At 35.2% G+C, this 19,524-nt stretch overlaps 1 protein-coding gene across 6 annotated transcripts in view; it reads right to left on the reverse strand.

Moving 5' to 3' along the window:
• The window catches only part of NEDD4 (NEDD4 E3 ubiquitin protein ligase), a 120,957-nt gene that overhangs the window by 25,588 nt on the left and 75,845 nt on the right, over window positions 1–19,524 (reverse strand). For all 6 annotated transcript variants that reach the window (XM_025996814.2, XM_072738587.1, XM_025996931.2 and 3 more), the window contains 6 exons: window positions 13,899–13,949; window positions 12,304–12,365; window positions 9,405–9,507; window positions 4,936–5,102; window positions 2,744–2,861; window positions 2,485–2,652 (listed from right to left, as the gene is read on the reverse strand). In XM_025996814.2, coding sequence (XP_025852599.1) covers window positions 2,485–2,652; window positions 2,744–2,861; window positions 4,936–5,102; window positions 9,405–9,507; window positions 12,304–12,365; window positions 13,899–13,949 — 669 coding nt within the window. The remainder of the gene's footprint in view (window positions 1–2,484; window positions 2,653–2,743; window positions 2,862–4,935; window positions 5,103–9,404; window positions 9,508–12,303; window positions 12,366–13,898; window positions 13,950–19,524) is intronic.

The raw sequence follows: 19,524 nt of genomic DNA on the forward strand, positions 1-19,524 counted from the left end.
GCACCTTCCACCTTGTGACTCACCCTTCTCCCCTGGGTTTGAAGGTGCCTCCTGGACACTCGCTCTTGAATGTCAAACAGATACCCCTCACTGTGCCCCCAAACTGGATTTGGTTTTCCCCTGTCCACACCCACTGAAACCTGTTTCTTGTTGGTACTCCTTGTTTCAGTGGGCAGCACTGGAGTCCGGCAACTGCTCCCGTCAGGTATTGGGGTGGTCACCTTACTCCCACCCCACCCTCCCTGTCCCTTACAGGCAGGTCACTCATCAGATCTTACTCATTCCGTTTCTTTACCTGTTCTCAAATATATTCTCCTTGCACTTAGTTCAAGTTGAGTTTTTTTTTTTTCAATTTTGAGTTTCCATCATTTGTCACTGTTACTGCAGCCACACCCTAACGATTTCCCTGCTTCAAGTCCTATTTCCTTAAGCCCACTATCCATGCTGCACACTGTAGCCAGAGAGACAGAGAGCATTTTCCATTGGAGACCTGGTCACATCATTCTCCAGCTCAGAGCCCTTCTGTGATTTCTCACAACTACCAGCAGGAAGTTCATAGCATAGAACATAATGAGCTCCCTGACTTGGCTGCTCTTGACAGTTCCAGTGCTTCCCACCTCAACACCCACCCTCTGAACATTCTAGATGTTCCCCAGAAGTCCCCTATTCTTTTTTTCTCTGTGTTTTTATATGCATGCTGTTGTCACTATCTGAATTTTTTGATAGACATAGAAAATGTTTAGGAGAATACATGCACAATCATCAATAGCAATTGAGGTAGCATATATTAGAGGTAAAAGGTACATATTATTTTATATACTTCAATACTGTTTGAATTTCTAACCATGACAATATAATACTTTAAAAATAAATAAAAATAATAATTATTTTTTAAATTAACATGCACATGGTATGAAATTCAAGAGGTACACAAAGCATATGTCCTGCTCACTCTGTTCCTCTCTATAGAGATGAGCAAGGTTATCAGTTTCCTGTTTAGTCTTCAAGAAATGATACACATTTTTTTTGTATGTAGAAAATTTACATAAATGGTAGCATATCAAACACATAACTCTAGGCAGCTGGTTGGCCCAATTGGTTAAGCATCTGCCTTTGACTCAGGTCATGATCCCATAGTCCTGGGATCGAGTCCTGCATCAGGCTCCCTGCTCAGTGGGGAGTCTGCTTCTTTCTCTACCCCTCCCTCTGCTCCTGTGCACACATTCTCTCTCTCACCTAAATAAATAAATAAATAAATAAAAAATAAAATAAAATAAAATAAAATAAAATAAAATCCAAACACATTGCTCTGTGTCTTCCTGTTTTTCACTGGCAAACATGTCTTAGGTATTGTTCTACACAGCATATCCATTAAAAGTCACTTCATTCTTTTCATGGCTGCAGAGTATTTCATTGAATGTTATCTATTTCCCTGTTTAGACCAAGCATGTCAGTTCTTATTCACACATGTGTGCTAGTGACAGGTGTGGTATAATGAGGAGGAAAAAAGCAACCCCTGACATGCAGGACTTGGCCTGGCACCATTAGTAGAGATCAAGACAAAATCAAGACCACTTTGTAATCATGCCTGAAGACAGAGAAAACATGAATACTGTCGAAGCCACAAAATACCAAATATCTCTCCATTCTGGGAAATGTGAGTGGCTACTCCTTTTTAACAAATTATAGCTTTAGCCTCACTATACATAAGATTTGAGACACCCAATCACAGAATCACCCTTGCTTTTTTTTTAAGTAGGCACCACACCCAGCATGGAACACAATGTGGGGCCTGAACTCACTACCCAGAAATCAAGACTTGAGCTGAGATCAAGAGTCAGATGCTTAATCAAGGGTATGGGGTGCCACCTAGGCACTCCACACTCTTGCTTCTTGACAGCATCCAATGGTCCCTTATATCTTCCTCAAAAATCACCTAACATGAACTCCAATTCTTCAAGTCTTTTTTAACATACTCTTACTGAGACACTCATGGTGTGTGTTCTTGGTGAAATGAGTAATAAACCCAATTTGTTTAATTGCAAGTGTATTCCTGGGGGTCTCTGGCTGGAAGGCACTGCACTGGTTTGTAATGGATATTTAGAGTCCAGTGACCACTTGGATTATCCATGACTTTGCTCCATACTATTAGTGGAAATATTTGAAAAAATAACCATACTGGAAAGTCTTAAAGTCCCTAAAACATTATTATATGCATTTAAGACAAAATTTTTTCATCACAAGAAAAAAAAATTGTAGCTATGTGAGGTAACGGATATTAACTAGACTTACCGTGATGATAATTTTGCTATAATATCTATCAAATCATTACGTTGTATACCTTAAACTAATCCAATGTTGTCAATTACATCTCAATAAAACCAGAAATAAAAGATAAAATTTTATGTAAATGTTGGATACCAAATGGAATAATATATAGAATATAAAATCCTGAAGCTACAACAAAATCTAAGGGCATCTTACTGAGCTGGATACTGGCTGGCTGGTGGCTGAGTTTCTACAAATTGTGAGTCTGGCATTCAATTCTTCTGCAAGATGAGTCTGAACATCCAAGTTATTTGATGCTGGAGGTGATGGGAAGGCCTGATTGCTATACATGGTGGCTTCATCTTCTCTTATAATTTCCCAGCTCTAAAATAAACAGAATAATCGTAAGCCACACATACTTTTATCTACTGCTATAATATGTGTCTATGGACAAGAACAAGAAAATTACTTCTACCTCGGAAGACTCTCGATTATCCACACTTTCTGTTTCCTCAGATATCTGCCGTCTGGTAGTAAATGCACGCTGTGCTTGCAGTTGCATGTTACCATTCTCAGCATCAGTTAGGTTGTCCCTGGATTAGAAATATAAAAGCTGTCACCCATGTCTGCAGATAGTTAAAATGATAGTCAAAGATGCTGTGACCACTTTTTTTTTTTTTTTTGCTGTGACCATTTTATAAAATACCTTAGATCAGAATTCACTGGTTTGGGCCAAAGGCTATTTCAATATGCATAGATTAAGTCATGGGCACACTGGTATCTTCAGGGTACCTCATGGAATTAAGGTTTTATGAAAATGTGTAACACATCTGACTTTGATATTTTAGTTCATCACCATGCCTAGGGTAATGTTTGGCACGTAAGGGCACTCAAAAATATTTGTTAAATAAATGAATATCTGAGAGTTTCATAAGTAATTTTAGTATATTATTATTTTGTCATGCTATTATATGAATAAAATCTAGAGTAGCTCTAGAGAGATTATAAAAAAGAAGCTTTAAGATTTACATATACAGCTTCAAGAGCCAGACAGTAACATTTTCTGGAACTGATCTTAAGCCAAGACTAGAGTTCCCTATGCATGAACTTAGAGGACAAAATGAAATATCATGTAAGAAACTTAATAGGTTTCAGATTAAATAATATGTTTTTGATCATTTATAGAAATGGGCCTGGTCTGAAAAACGATAATAGTAAAAACATGACTGAGTTTAGGCAAGTTTAGTAAATCAGACTGAACACCATTACCCCACTGAGTATATTATTCTAGCTATTTGAATTTAATATAACCAGATCATCAGATCAGATTTTATACAAATATTTAATAACAAAATTATTGTTTATTTATTTAATGCCATATAAGTCCAGGGTAGTCAAAAGACCAGCTCTTACTGCACTATTGCTGAAGAAGACTTAATTTTGACAGATGGTCATAGGGGAATACTTCAGATTTTTCTCACCTAAATACCTGATTTAGGCTAGCTGAAAGTCACATCAACCATAGTGAAAGAAATGTGAGTCCGTTCAAGTCAGGCTTGCTGTAATACTGAGGTATGCAGTAGGACAATTCTGTAGAGTTTCATAGTGTCTTCAGTTTTGCAACGTGTACAGGTCCCTACAGAGATTGATGCTTCTGTGCCATGAAGAACCAGCATCACTGATTTGGTTTGGAAGGATTTGAGAACAGAAAATATCTATGAAAGTGCTTAGACTGTATCAGACACAAAATGCGAGAGCTAAAAATTAGAAATTAATGGACAAATAAAAATTTTAAGTCTCTGTCAAAAAGTAGACTAATTAAAGCCTTCATAAGGCTATAAGGGAGGAGAAATGGAAGGGTATTTGATAATAATTGTGAGTAATGGGACATATGTGTTTATTTATAAATATACAGTCTGATGATAATAAAAGAAAAATGTCACTGAGAAGACATAAATTAGAATACCTCAAAGGTCTTTCTATCCTTGATCTGTGTGCACTGGAAATTATGTATGTATTGACCAGATTGGCAAATGAGTGTTTAACAAAAACCTTGTTATTCAGTCCTTTATATTTTACAGGTAACTTATATGTAAAAATAGTTTACTGTAGAAATTAACATTTTATTATATTTCCGTAACAAACTACAAAAATTTCCAAGAATTTCTAAACCAGTCTAAAGAGAAAAACACATCTTCTGTGGCTGCAAAATACTTTTTAAAAAGAAGCAATTAGAAGGGTGGCATTTGTGACTCAGATAATTTTGAATGTTATCAAATCATTTTTAAAAAGAAATTGTTGGGCAGCCTGGGTGGCTCAGTGGTTTAGAGCTGCCTTCAGCCCAGGGCATGATCCTGGAGACCCAGGATCGAGTCCCATGTCAGGCTCCCTGCATGGAGCCTGCTTCTCCCTCTGCCTGTCTCTGCCTCTCTTTCTCTCTGTGTCTCTCATGAATAAATAAATAAAATATTAAAAAAAAAAAGAAAAGAAAAAAGAAACTGTTAAGGTGGCATTTTAAAAGCCCTGGACCATAAAAATCCTCATATTTTTATAGTTTATGGGTTCCTATACTATTATGAATCCATTTGAGACACAACTAACTTCAAAATGAAAATTAGTGGTCAAAAGTGTATTCAGATTACAAATGTGAAAGCCACCAGCACATACTGAGCGGTTGGTCTTTTCCACTGTGTTCTTCTAGATTCATGGTTTACATAGTAGGTCCTTCCAAGAATATCCTGCCTCTCTTCCCATCCTGGAGGTAGAGGAGAAGGTTCTTGCTGCTGCTGCAAATGGCAGGCAGCATCCGGTTGGTCCAAAACAACCCAGCCAGGCTGAAAAACAGAGTGGTAACAATTAAGCTTATGCTTGATTTCTTTTTTACCTTATAAATTATGCTGGAGGAAATTTAAAAAGAAATTTAGCATATCCAGTTCCAGAAATTACGCAAGGAAGAATCTGCACAGTGTCAACTTTTAAGACCATAATATGAACATATTATGATAATGAAGAGTTTTTTTGGCAAAATAATAATATTTAAATTTTGCCTGAAACTCAACATTTCTCAAAAAAGTTTTAAAATATAGCTAGTAGGAAAAAAATCAGAAAAAAATTATTTTTTGAAGATTTTTATATTTTAGTAGTCTCTATATCCCGTGTGGGGCTTGAACTCACAAACCTGAGATCAAGACCTAGTCTGAGATCAAGAGTTGGACACTTAATCCAATTGAGCCACCCAGGCACCCCTACATTACAGATTTTTGAAAATAATGGGACAAGGCAATTCTCAAGTTCAAATAGAAACAGAAACGATCAACAATAACCAGGACAGTTCTAAAAACAGAAGGATGAGAGGTTAACTCTACTGAATAAAATATATTATACAGGGTGGCAATTAAAGCTGTACAGCATTGGGCACACACACACATACACAGCTCAACAGAATGAATTAGAAAGCCCAGAACAACTCATGTTTATAGGACTTTAGGATGTGAGAAAGACAGTTCAAATTTGTGGGGAAATAGGCAAATTACTTAGAAAAAAATTATGTAGGGTGCTACCTCACATGTTATACCAGGATATCACAGATTGAGCAATGTGTAAATGTTACAAAGTAAAACCAACATGTATTATTACAATAAAGCTCGGGGGATTTAAAAGGTATGTTCCAAGAGTGAGGAAGCCTTTAAGTATAAAGAAGACTGATAAATTTGATTACAAAATCCTCAAATTTGCATATGGCAAAAACTTCCAAATCCAAGTAGAAAAAAGAATGACAAACTGGGAAATGTACTTGGTACCATAATAACAGGCAAAAAAGTAATTTCCTTAATACATATATAGTCCTTCGAGGCACTGGGTGGGGATCTAGTGTTGAAGGACTGGTGTGTGCCAGCCAGCTGATGGCTTAGAAGGTGGAAAAGAATTCTTTGATGTTGGAAGGCTAACTCTGAAAAGGCAAGGGTCAGGGAAAAGAGCTGGGAAGGAAAGGAATGTTTTCTGGCAGCCCAGAGGAAAAGACGGGTTTCTGCAGCAAGGCTGATCTCTCTGGCTGGTCTGGTGGGAGGCTTATGGACGGAGGCAGGACAGAAGGTGAGGCAGGCAGAGGGGGTAGGGAGAGAGTAAGACAAAAAATTCTTCTGGAAAAAAGGATCTGCATGGGAAGTAAATTTACCCCTTTCTTACTTATTTTTTTCTTTTTTACCTCTTCTACAGTACTGACATCTCTTTAATTTGGCCTCCTTTTATTACTCTATTTCTCTCCTTTCCCTTTATTGACTTACTTTCTCTCTCCATCTATGTTTACCTTCTTCTCTCTCTTTTTCATTCCTTTAAATGATCATAATGTAGGACCTACATACCTAAAAATCAGTCTTGTATATCTTAAATTTTATTGCTGGTTTCGATTTTAAAAGTATATGAACTGAATTTTTATATTTCACCCTCCTGAAAAAAGGTTGTTTAAAAAATATGGTCATTGGTTTTTCTGTAGATTATTGAAATTTATTAATAAAAGGGTCCTCACTACTGCTGTAAAGGATTGTAAAAGTGCTTATTAGAGCTAGGAAAATGGTACCACAGATTATTTCTTTAAAATCTTCTTAAAGGGCAGCCTGGGTGGCTCAGCGGTTTAGCGCCGCCTTCAGGCCAGGGTGTGATCCTGGAGTCCCAGGATTGAGTCCCACATTGGGCTCCCTGCATGGAGCCTGCTTCTCCCTCTGCCTGTGTCTCTGCCTCTCTCTCTCTCTCTCTCTCTCTGTGTGTGTGTGTGTCTCTCATGAATAAATAATAAAATCTTTTTTAAAAAATCTTCTTAAAGATTTCTCTCTTAAAAGTCTCCTTAGTGAATTTATGCTACCTCAGTAAACCTGAGAAGGAGAAAAGCTAATTTAATTAAAAGCCTAATTTTAAAAACCTGTTTAAAGTTCAAGGAAATACAGTTGTACATTTAAATATTGTTTAGAAAGACTGAGTTTTCTTTTCTTTTCTTTTCTTTTTTTTTTGTATAGAATGCCTCCCTACAAAACGTATCAAGCTAACCCCACAAATCACAAAATAATTTTATAAATATCAATGAATGTCATTTAATTACTAATTTAATGGAGTCAAAGAGTATTAGAAAGAAACCATTCAGAGCTAAAACATATGTTATACATTAATCTCACAAAATACATACAACTAAATCTAAATTTGCAGAGGGTACAAAAATCAAATGTTAAATAATAATCTATTATAGCCAGACTTTGAAGTACTAAGGAATACAGATTGCCCTAAGAGCAAGTCTCTTTTGAAAATGACAATTGTTTTCTTTAAATAGTAAAATTTTGTATATTCAGTTACAAACTAGATGTCAAAGATAAGACTTCTCTGGTCATTAGCTACACAGAAGATAAATAAGCACAGATTCATGTGTTTGAATTCCTAGGGCCTTTCATAAATAAACTCCTACATGCTTACATCTCCTGAAATTATAAGGTGCATTCTGAGGGAATTCAAACATTGAGACCTGAGACCACAAAATGAAGCAAAGCAACTCTACCCACAGAAACTGAACTGTGAATAAGGTACCTGTGATATGTGTGTGTGGGCAAAACTTGGAGCAGGTTCCTAAATAATGAAACACTGTTAATTTTTTTTAAGTTACTAAATAAAGAATTTTCTTCCTTTATGGCAGGCATCCTTCATTGCAAACAGAATTCAATTATGCAAGATATCCTGTGCACCAAAATGCCAGGCAGAGAAACTTCAACCCAATAAATATCTAAAATTTTTAAAAAGTGATTATAATATGATAAATCAGATAAAAAGTAAAAAAGAAAAGGTACTCAAATAAACAAATATAGACTTAAGAGAAGATATCAATTTTTTTGCTTGCCAAACTAAGGGCTAACTATATTCTGTGATTTAAAGAAAAAAAGTTCTTTCCTTCTATTAATACAGATTTTCTCATAAAGTAAAATCTTATTCCCAGAGGGGCACCTGGGTGGCTAAGTGTCTGACGCTTGATCTCAGCTCAGGTCTTGATCACAGGGTTGTGAGTTCAAACCCCATGTTGGACTCCGTGCTGGGAGTGGAGCCTATTGAAAAAAATGCCCAGAAAGCTCTGTTGCAAAAGCACAGCTTGTTCTCAAGCTTTCTTTCTCAAGGTATGTGGGTGTATGAAGTTGAGGCCAGTGCTGGGGGAGGTCCTTCATCCTTACAGTTCTTCTGGAGGTTTAACCAGACCCTCAGCAAAATGGCATGACTATTAAAGAAGGCACACACAACAAAACTCTCCAAAGCAAATTGGTACCAATATACTGTGTGCTTTCAGTAAATGTCGCTTTAATGGGAATGTCAAGAGACAGGTGTTTTTCTTCTGGAAGAAATCCTAGAGGTCATTTGGTAGAATACAGTCATTCTACAAATGAAGAGCCATGGTTCAGAGACCTTCGACAATTCACAGTCACTTAGCTCATTAGTAGCACAGCTTGGGATGAGAATTCCAGTCTCTGAATCCCCATCCAATTCTATCCCAAACACATGCTCTCTGCCTCTTCCTCACTCACCCTCAACGCATGTAGCTCTGCCCAAATACTTGACTTGGGCTTTTTCTTATTCTGTCATCCATGAAAATCGTTAAATTCTATTTGCCCCAAATAAATACAGCCTTTTATCAGATCATTTGAATTCTTTCCCTCTCTCATTCCCTCCTTACTTCTGAACCCTCTCAGCCTCCCCCCAACCATGAGCAGAAAAGTAGTCTTCTCAAAATTTCCATATTTAACTTACAAATAGTAAATTGTATTCTTACTTTAATGGAAAGGAATAGGACATGGTTTTAGAAAATTCTAAAAAAACAGAGAGTTAATGACTTAATTACAATAAATGCTTTCATTTATAAACATCATATTCTCTATTCACTAACCTTTAAGAATGCCATCAATAATGGCCATTCATTCTACAGAAATGTCCTTAGAAGTAAGAAATAAATATTTAATGAACACTTGTGTAAAATACACAAATGCCCATGTAAATCATTTTTATTGTATACATCATTAACTTCATTGAATAAAGTTATTTTTTCTTCAAAGTTTAGTAAAATAAGAAATGAGATATTTTCTTTTCAGTTGAATCAAAAATTTATAAAATCTCACCTCTAGTTCCTCGGCCTGTTCTGTGTTATCTTCTTCTGAGCCACTGGTTTTAGGTAAATAAGTCATTTTTAATCTCAGATAACCTTTAACTCTTGATTTGTGACTGTAGAAAACAAAATAATTATTCACAAAACTTTAAGAAGAAAAGCATTCATTTAACAAGAATTTACTGAATACCTACTAGCTACTAGAGGAGACCCAAAGACAAGCTTGAGGACAGAAGATATCTAGGCAAAGGAGTGAGTGGTGGAGAAAATTTAACAAATACAAATAAATGTTATGAAATAAATAAGACATGAAGGAAGTGTGACTGACAGATTTGGGAGGAGGAAAATAAGCATCTGAGTAGGTGCTAGCAGACTGGGGAGGATTTTGACCCAGGTAAGTGAAGGGAAAAGCATATGAGTGGAGAAAAGAGTTAAAATTGAGGGAACAGATGGGAAAGCTGGGGAAGAGTAAAGGAAATGGTCATGGCTGGGCTTGGCTGGCCTACAGGATACATAGGGGAGGTAGGTTTGATCCAGAGGATGAGGTCCATGTGAAACAAGAGAACTTTTGATGTTATTTTGCACACACTGGGAAGCCAGAGTACTTGGGGGGATAGAGAAAGGCATCCTCAGAGATATGCTTTGAGGATCCTAATCTCCTCAGACTGTAGAGGATGACAGAAAAGTGGAGAGCAAGACCTGGTGTCTGGAACTTACTGTCTTTCTTTGACAGCTGTTTGAATCTATCATACATTAATTTATCTACTCTATTTTCATAATGTATCTTGTATCACCTCTTTGAATAATGAGTTGCCCAAGCTAAAGGCTGCTGTCCATTGTATTAATACTTAAAAGAATTTAAATCTGTCTATTGCCGCCACCAAAGCTAGCATCTAACTTAAGAAATCCTTCCTTATCCTCACTTTCTGTATAGATTGTTTGATGATTTTATAGATATCAGCTATGTAACTCATTACCCTTTTCTTTCTTTCTTTCTTTCTTTCTTTCTTTCTTTCTTTCTCTTTCTTTCTTTCTTTCTTTCTTTCTTTCTTTCTTTCTTTCTTTCTTTCTTTCCTTTCTTTCTTTCTTTCATCTCATTTATTCATGAGAGGCACAGAGAGAAAGGCAGAGACATAGGCAGAGGAAGAAGCAGGCTCCCTGTGAGGAGCCTGATGTGGGACTCGATCCCAGGACCCTGAGCCAAAAGGCAGGTGCTCAACCACTGAGCCACCCAGGTGCCTCTACCCTCTTTCTTTCTGGACAAAAAAAGTCCCACCTTTTATTCTATATTCAAGAGATACTCCCTTCCCCACCTACCCCACTTAATCTCTTAGGTGTTCCTTGTACAGTTCTCATGAATTTGCAAACTGTAGCTTTCCTGAGTGGTCAACAGAATCCCTGATGCTATTTTCCAAGGCCACTAATATGGCTCATGTGTCCATTTTTAAGGGAGAGTGCACACTGACTTATTGATATAACAGATGGATACAGAAAATTTGCTCAGAAAATGGTTTATACAAGAGTTTCTCTATAGTGATATGTTTCATATCTTTTTAAAAAATATTTTATTCATTTATTATTTTAGAGATAGAAAGAGCATGAGTGAGATTGGGGGGAGGGGCAGAGGGAGAGGGACAAAAGATTCCCGGCTGAGCAGCGAGCTTGATTCAGGGCTTGATCCCAGGGCCCTGAGATCATGTCCCAAACCAAAATTCAGAGTCAGCTGCTTAGCTGACTGAGCCATCCAGGTGTCCCTCTTTTTTTTTTTCAACTAGACAATAAGCCTGTGGGTTTGCACCTAATGGGGCAAAGTAGCATCAGAAAGTCTAAGAATGTAGTACATTTTCTATTGATTTAAAGTTCTTTCTGCACTTGCAGTGATACCCAGTGCAGACAGAAGATGTAAATTATATATTTTTAAAGATAATGATACTAGGAAGCATTTGACAAGGTTAAAAAGTAGGCTACTAGGGCAATCAAATAAGAGAAGAAAATATTTATTTATTCTTGGTATGCACATGCCACAATCAGTCTAAAGTTAAAGGAAGATAAGATTTACATTCCAAGACTTCTACAGAAGTTAAATATATGACTTCTCTTATAGAAAATAAATATTAAGAGAGCACTATCCTTTTATTTTGCTTTAACAATTTATATTACAAAGAGTAATTAAATGTTTTAAATGAAAAATTTTACTAATTTCCCATCATATATCTTTCATTTTGTATTTTCTAGTTTTAAAAGCAAGACAAATACTATTGTATGGATATACAGATGTACTTCATTATTTTGACTTTGACTTTTTTGACAGTAAATCCATACATGTCCTCACTAGATTTGACTTGACTATGCGGTATAGATGGCCAAAAGGAGTTTTATTTGGAGTTTCATTTACAACTTAAGCTCAAAAATTTTAAGTTTAGGAAGATGGACTTATGAACATGCTATTTAGGTTTTAAATTCTAGTCACTGCTCATGTTATTTTCTCTAAATATTTGAGTTTTCTTTAATATTTTTAATTAATATATGCAAGACATAGGTTTTTCTGAAATTGGTTTTGTGTACATCAAATTGGATATTGCTTTTGGTGGAAGTAATGTTTGTGATTTTTAAAAGGATAGTATGACAAAATTGCATATATTTTAAGGTAAATAATAAAACAATAACACCTTCTAGTCTGATAAATATTAAGAGGACAAATCTTTCCTAAAGGGGTATGAATACTTTTCTATATGTTCAGAATTTTTGGTGCTGTGCATATATTACTTTTTAATCAGAAACAACAGTAAAGCTTAAAAATAATATTTAGAAGTAGCTTATTTACACAGGTTTAAACTTTGAATTTCAAAAGAGACTACTATAATATATCATGAGATTTTAAAAATTAATGTTATTATTTTATATTTACTGACCTTCTTGGGTGAAGAACAAAATCCTTAAACGTATATGGTCTCTCCATTCTTGGATTTTCTGTCTAGAATAAAACAGTGGGTTTTCAAGATACATCTATAACATCAAAAACATGTACTTTTAAGGAATATTCATGAACTATGATCTAAGCCATAAGTGAAATTAGAAGTGAGAAAAATGTGGCTTTAGCTCATTAAATGGTTATGACTGGTAGCTTGACAGGCCTTTCACTTTCCTATACCATAGAACTTGTGGCAGCATCACATCTTAGTACCAAACAGGCTGAGCAGGTGCACTGTGCAGTCAATGGAGGGAAGAAGTAGAAACAAAGTAGAGTGGTTAGCATGTTGGCACCCAAAAGGAATATGGAATATATCTGATGCAAGCCGGTGGGCATGATTAGAGAGTAGAGGCCATTCTAGGAGAACATAAAAGTAAATAGCCTGGAATATAAGATTGGATTAAATATATTATCAAAAGCTTGTGATCTCTAAAGACTTGGGAGAGCCAATAAATATCTCAAAAGATTGATATAGTAAAGAAGTATTACCTTTCTTATCAAATTCAACAGCCCTTTGCTTTTATTATTCTTTACTTCTCTCTTACGTTTTGCATTAACTACCCATTCGGTCTTAGAACTTTCCTTAAATTCTCATGACATTATTTTACTTGTCAGGTTGTTCCTGGTTCTTCTTGTCTGTCTTCTCTGATTGATCCATACTGCCTGAGGTTCAATGTCTGGCCTTTGATGCTCTCATCTATCTTACTTGGACAGCCCATCATTCTCAGAGATTCTGCTGTTACCTCGATGTGGTTAACTCTCAATCCTTCCAGCCTCTTTCTCTACACAATTGATTTTTTTAAATTAATTTTTATTGGTGTTCAATTTACCAACATACAGAAAAACACCCAGTGCTCATCCCGTCAAGTGTCCACCTCAGTGTGATTTTTATATTTCTGTCAGCTGCTCACTTTAGACTTCCATTTTTCCTATTTTCTCCTGAAATTCATTATGGCTAAAAATGAATATATTCTTTTTCAAAACAAAATGGCTTTTCCTCCTACCTTTTCTACTTAAGACACAACCTTGATCTCCCAAATTCAATCTGTATTATCATTACTTTTTGTTCATTTTTTTTCTCAATCTCCATTTCAGAAACCTGGCCCAAGAATGTTTCGTTATGAAATGATTTCTGAATCTTACTTTCCTTCATTGTTGTTATATGCTTGGTCCACAGTCAGGTTCATGCCCATCACATTGTAAAGGATCTTAGGTTCTTTCTGTGAGACTAAACTCTCCCCATTCTACTTATTCAGCAGATTATGTCCAAACTGATTTTCCTCAGACATGCTTTCCTGATGTCAACCAACCTCAGTAACTCTCTATTTCTTACTGGGGTTCATGTAAGGGAATCTTGAAAATAAAATTAAAATGGAAAATTGAGATGAGTTTTCATAAAATAATATGCTCAAGAATTAATAGCAGAATATATTTTACAAATCAAATATTTACATTTACTATCTTGTGCATCTGTAAGTATTTATTAGAAAAAAAAGAATAAACACAAAAATTAAAATCATAGACATCTCTACCAACCGGTAATGGATAAAGAGGAACATCCACTTGACCTAGGAAATCATCTCTTGTCTATAAGAAAAAGAATAAAAGGTAAGATTAGTAATGTGCTTGATGTTTTTAGAAAAAATTGGTAAGCTATTACCATCATTCACAAAAAATGTAGAAGTCTTTTTTTGTTTAATCCCATGCAATATCAATGGAAAATAAAAGGGTATATGGTACAATTTGTGGTAACGGTAGAATAGGGTATATTAGACCGATCCCTTTGCAGATAATAATTATATACTCTGAAAAAAACAGAAAAACTATTTGAAAGTACTATGGAGTTACCACAAACAAGCAGAAACTGAAGGGGAGTCAATCTTTGGAAGAAGAAACTTATTGCACAGGATTCAAATTTACATGGCTTTTTACCTAATAGTACCTCACAGTTCATATAGCAGTACAATTAGAACTCAAGCAGAAATCTGACATCTTACTCATTTGGGGAGTATGAAGACCTAGCTAGAGGTTAATAGAATAACTAGAAAGCGAAGGGGGACAATCTCTGAAAGAAAGAAGCCACAGAAATCCCTCCAAATCTATACATAAACTCTACCCAAATTCTTAGCTGATTCCTGAACTGTATATATGAAAGGCAGCAGCTGGAACATTGAGCATAGATTTTAGCTGATGTTCACCTAAGAGAAGAGAGCATTGGATCTCAGCTAAGTCAACAACTTGCTAGAACAAAAGTCAACATTCTTCAGGGAAAGAGAGTAAAATTTACTGAATCAATCAGGTACCACATACACTGTCCAATACACAATAAAAAGTTACTAAACATGCAAAGAAACAGAAAAATGTGATCCAGCACCAAGAGGAAAAGTCCTTAATAGAAACTGGCCACAAGATAAGCCAGATCTTGGAATTAGCAGACAGAGAAATTAAAGCAGCTATGAAAAAGATGCTCAAGGAAAATAAAGTCATAATGAATTGAATGGAGGGGGAATCTCAGTAGTGAAATGGAAACTATAAAACTGAATCAGGGCAGCCCCGGTGGCACTGCTGCGCCACCTGCAGCCTGGGGTGTGATCCTGGAGACCTGGGATCAAGTCCCACATCGGGTTCCCTGCATGGAGCCTGCTTCTCCCTCTGCCTGTGTCTCTGCCTCTCTCTCTGTGTCTATGAATAAATAAATAAAATCTTTAAAAAAAACTGAATCAAATGTATATTTTGAAATATATATAGGACTAAAAAATGTAACATCTGAATTAAGGATCACTAGATAGGCTTAACATATGATTAAAGATGACTGGAGAAAAGTTCTGTGAACTTTTAAGATATACCAATATAATTTATATAATATGAAAAGTAAAAAGGACTTATGGAAAAGTTTCATGCAATCTAACATATGTGTAACTGGTGTGCCAGAAATAGAGAAGAGGGAAGGGGCAGGGGGAGAAAGAGAAAGAGAGAAAGGAAGAGAATAGGAGAAAAAAAAATATTGGAAGAAAAAAGTAGCCAGCTTCCCCAAACATTAATATCTTACATAACCATAGTACAATGATTAAAACCAGGAATACTATTTTTCGGAGGAAAGAATAATACTTTTATATATCTAATCTTTTATTCTTAAGTTTAAATCATAAATAAAAATCTATATACATAATGGTATCTGTCACCCATATTTATCAAAGTAGTTATAGTAACATAAAAACCTTGACCCTCCCATGCAAGTTGTCAGAGCGAACGAGGGTTAACTGTTCAATAAACTACTTTCAGTATCCATCCACATACTCTTTTTTTAATTAAGATACAGTAAACATATAACATTATATTACTTTTAGGTATACGACATAATGAATCAGTATTTGTATATATTGCAAAATGATCACAAGTTTATTTAACATCTATCACCACACATAATTTTTTCCTCTTGTGATAGGAACTTACAAGGTTTGCTATCTTAGCTTCAAAATATGCAATATAGTATTACTTATAGTTGCCATACTGTACATTACACTCTCATTTTATAACTGGAATTTTATACCTTTTGACTCCCTTTATCCATTTCACCCACCTACACCCTCTTACTCTGGAAACTACCAATTTGTTCTCTGTATCCAAGAGGCCTTTTTTTTTTTTTTTTTAAGATTACACAAATGAGTAAGATCATATGGTATTTGTCTTTGTCTGACTTATCTCACTTAGCATAATACCTTCAAGGTCCGTCCACATTGTTGTAAATGGCAAAATTTCACTCTTCTTTATGCTGAATAATATTTCATCATATATATATATGTGTGTATGTGTATATATATATATATATATACACACATATCACTACATATTCTTTATCCATTCATCCACTGATGGACCCTGAACATTGTTTCTATAGCTTGAATATTATAAATGGTGCTGCAGTGAAATGGAGGTGCAGATATCTTTTCAAGTTAGTGTTGTCATTTTCTTTGGAAAAATACCCAGCTGGTATAGTGTTTTCTTTGGAAATACACATCCTATTTCTTGTCTTTTTGATAATAGCCATTCTGACAGGTGTGTGGTGATATTTGATTATAGTTTTCATTTGCATTTCTTTGATGATGAGTGATGTTGAGCATCATTCCATGGGTCTGTTGGCCATATGTATGTCTTCTTTGGGAAAATTTCTATTCAGATCCTCTCCTCATTTTCTAAATCAGATTGTTTATTTGTTTGCTATTGAATTGTATGAAAAACCAGGAATACTATTAGCTAATCTACAGACCTTACTCAAATTTCACCAATTATCCCATTAATTTTGCTCCAGGATCCAATTCAGGATCCCACAATGCACTTAGTTATCATGCCTTCTTAATAATGTCCCTTAATCTGGAAAGTATCTCAGTCTCTTTGTCTTTCATAATCTTGACTCTTATGGAATAATGGCTAGTTATAGAATGCCCATCAATTTGTATTTGTGTATGTTTCTTCATGGTTGAATTTAGGTTATGCACTTTTTTTTTGCAAGATTACCATAAAGATGATATTGGAACCCTTCTCAGTGTATCATGTCAGTAGTCAATAAACACTGGAATCTTATACATTATGGACAGTTAAGAACCACTAAATATTTGAGGAAAGTCTGTAACATGAAAAACAGAGACCTAATCCCCTCCCCCCATAAAAACCAAACAGAAAGAAGGGAGTCAGATGAATCAGAATAAATTCAGACTGTAAGAGAAATACTTCAGAAAAACTACAATTAACATTCTCAGAGGTAAGAGATGAAACATCTGTCAAACAGGATAGGAGGTTATAAAAAAGAAGCACTTAGGGAACAAAAAAGAGCTGTTGGGAATTCAAAATATAACTGAAATAAAAAGTTTAATATAGATTGGGAAATAGAGTTAAAGAAATTTCTCAGAAATTAGAACTAAAAGACAAAAGAAAAGACTTATTCCCAAAATAAGGAAATTACAGGATGAATTTAAATCCACATCTAAAAAACAGGCATTCCAAAGAGAAAAAGGAAAGGGAAGAAGCGATCAAAGAAATATTTTAAGAAACTTCTCTTAAACTCAAACAAATGAGTTTTGAGAGCGAAAGGTCCCAGTGAGAGTTAGGCAAAAGCCATGAAAAAAAGATGCACAGCAAGGCACATCATTGTGACATTTCAGAGCACCAGAAATAAAGAAATTCTAAGCTTTTAGACTTGGAAAGACACAAAACAGATTATACACAAAACTGAAAGACAAGAGAATAATGTCTTCTAAATTGTGGGAGAAAAATATTTCTTACATTGAATTCTATACCTAGCCAAAGTATCTTTTTTAATAATAAAGGTAGAATAAAGACATTTTCAAACACTGGTTTTCTTTGTAAGGTAACAGAGGATGTACCTCCACCAAAATAAGGGAATACATTATGGTAAGGGAAGATGCAGGAGATTCAAGATGGGAGACAAGAAAAGAGGAGCCCCCAAATGATGGGGAAGAGAACTTTCAGAATAACAATAGTGTAAAATCTACAGAAAAACCAGCATATAACTGGAGCAGGAAGACAAATGGTTATAAGAAGGATGTTTCCAGAAGACCAGGAATAACCTTATCTACCTAATAGGCTTTTGTTAAAACTAAATAATATACATACACTGCTTTACATAATACCCAGAATGTGATAAGCATTAAATAAATGTTAGCTGTCGTATTTGAAATGCTGGATTTTGTAATGAAGCCCTGCTCCTTTTCCAGAAAAGTCTGTGGACATTTCAAACAGGTATATACAATAAAGGAGTATAGCTCGAGACTGAAGCCTAGCAAATTAGCTTAGTTTAGGGCCACATTTCTATTTTAGGGCATGAGCAAATAATTTCTGAAATGGGCAAGTTAGCTTTTAGTTATACCTTCAAAGCTCTTCTATAGTATGGTTCTTTACTCCTTTTTTTATTTCAAGTAGATGTTATACTCTAAATTTGGTCTTTAAGAAGCTATAAATAAGAAAATAAAATACAACAAAATATAGTAAAATCCTAACCAGGACTGACTGAGGAATAAAATATTTTGGTTAACTGAATTATCTAATTAATTTAGTTTAGGTTTCGCCAAATAGAGAAATATGCCACTTTTTTGGGGGGAGGGTTGTCTTATTGAATAGCCTTGCCCTTAGTAACCTGAATAGAGTAAACGTTTGCCTGTTTGATAATTCATGATCTTGCAGTGCTTCAAAAACATGGTTGTGATCAATCACCACTGGAGTTAACACAATTACTGAATAGAATTTCTCAAGCTGGGCACTATTGACAAAATGAGCCAGATAATTTTTTGTTGTTGTGGGGGCTGTTCTGAGCATTGAAGGATGTTAGCAACGTTCTTGGATTCTACCCACTAGATGTCAGTGGCACCCCTCCACCAGATGTGACAACCAAAACTGTCTCCTACCATTGCTACATGTCCCCTGGATGGCAAAACTGTCCCTGGTTGAAAACCACTGCTAAAGAAGATATAAAACAGAATGTCTCCAACAATGAGTAAAAGACCCTCCCTTTTCAAATAACACTTTTACTGAGATATAATTCATATAATGTACAATTCATCCATTTCAAGTGCACAATCAACTTTAGAACATTTTTGTCACTCCAAAAAGAGTGACACCAGTCACCAGTCACTCCCTATTTCCTCCCTCTCTCTTTAGCCCCAGGCAACTATCAACTATCAACTATCAACTACCTTCTGTCTCCATGGATTTGTCTATTCTAGACATTTCATATAAATGGAGTCATATAATAAATGGTCCTTTATCACTGGCTTCTTTCACTGATAATAATGTTTTCAAGGTTCATTCACATTGTAACAAGTATTGGTATTTTATTCCTTTTTAAATTCTGAATATTATATTGTATGGATATATCATATTGTCTCTTTATCAGTTGGTTGACATTTGGGTTGTTACCATTTCTTAGCTATCATAAAAAATGCTGCTATGAACATTCACATACAAGTTTTTTTTTTTTAATTTGCTAATCATTCAAACATTTATTGAGTACCTTCTATGTCTCAGGCAAGATATTGGGTACTGGGGATCTACAGATGAATAAGACACCGTTGTTCAAAAAATGTGCAATCTAGAGGGGAAGATATATGTGGTTATTTGTGGTCAGTCCAGTGATAGCGATATGCCAAGT

The sequence above is a fragment of the Vulpes vulpes genome, chromosome 15 (assembly GCF_048418805.1).
Source record: "Vulpes vulpes isolate BD-2025 chromosome 15, VulVul3, whole genome shotgun sequence".
Lineage (NCBI taxonomy): Eukaryota > Metazoa > Chordata > Mammalia > Carnivora > Canidae > Vulpes > Vulpes vulpes.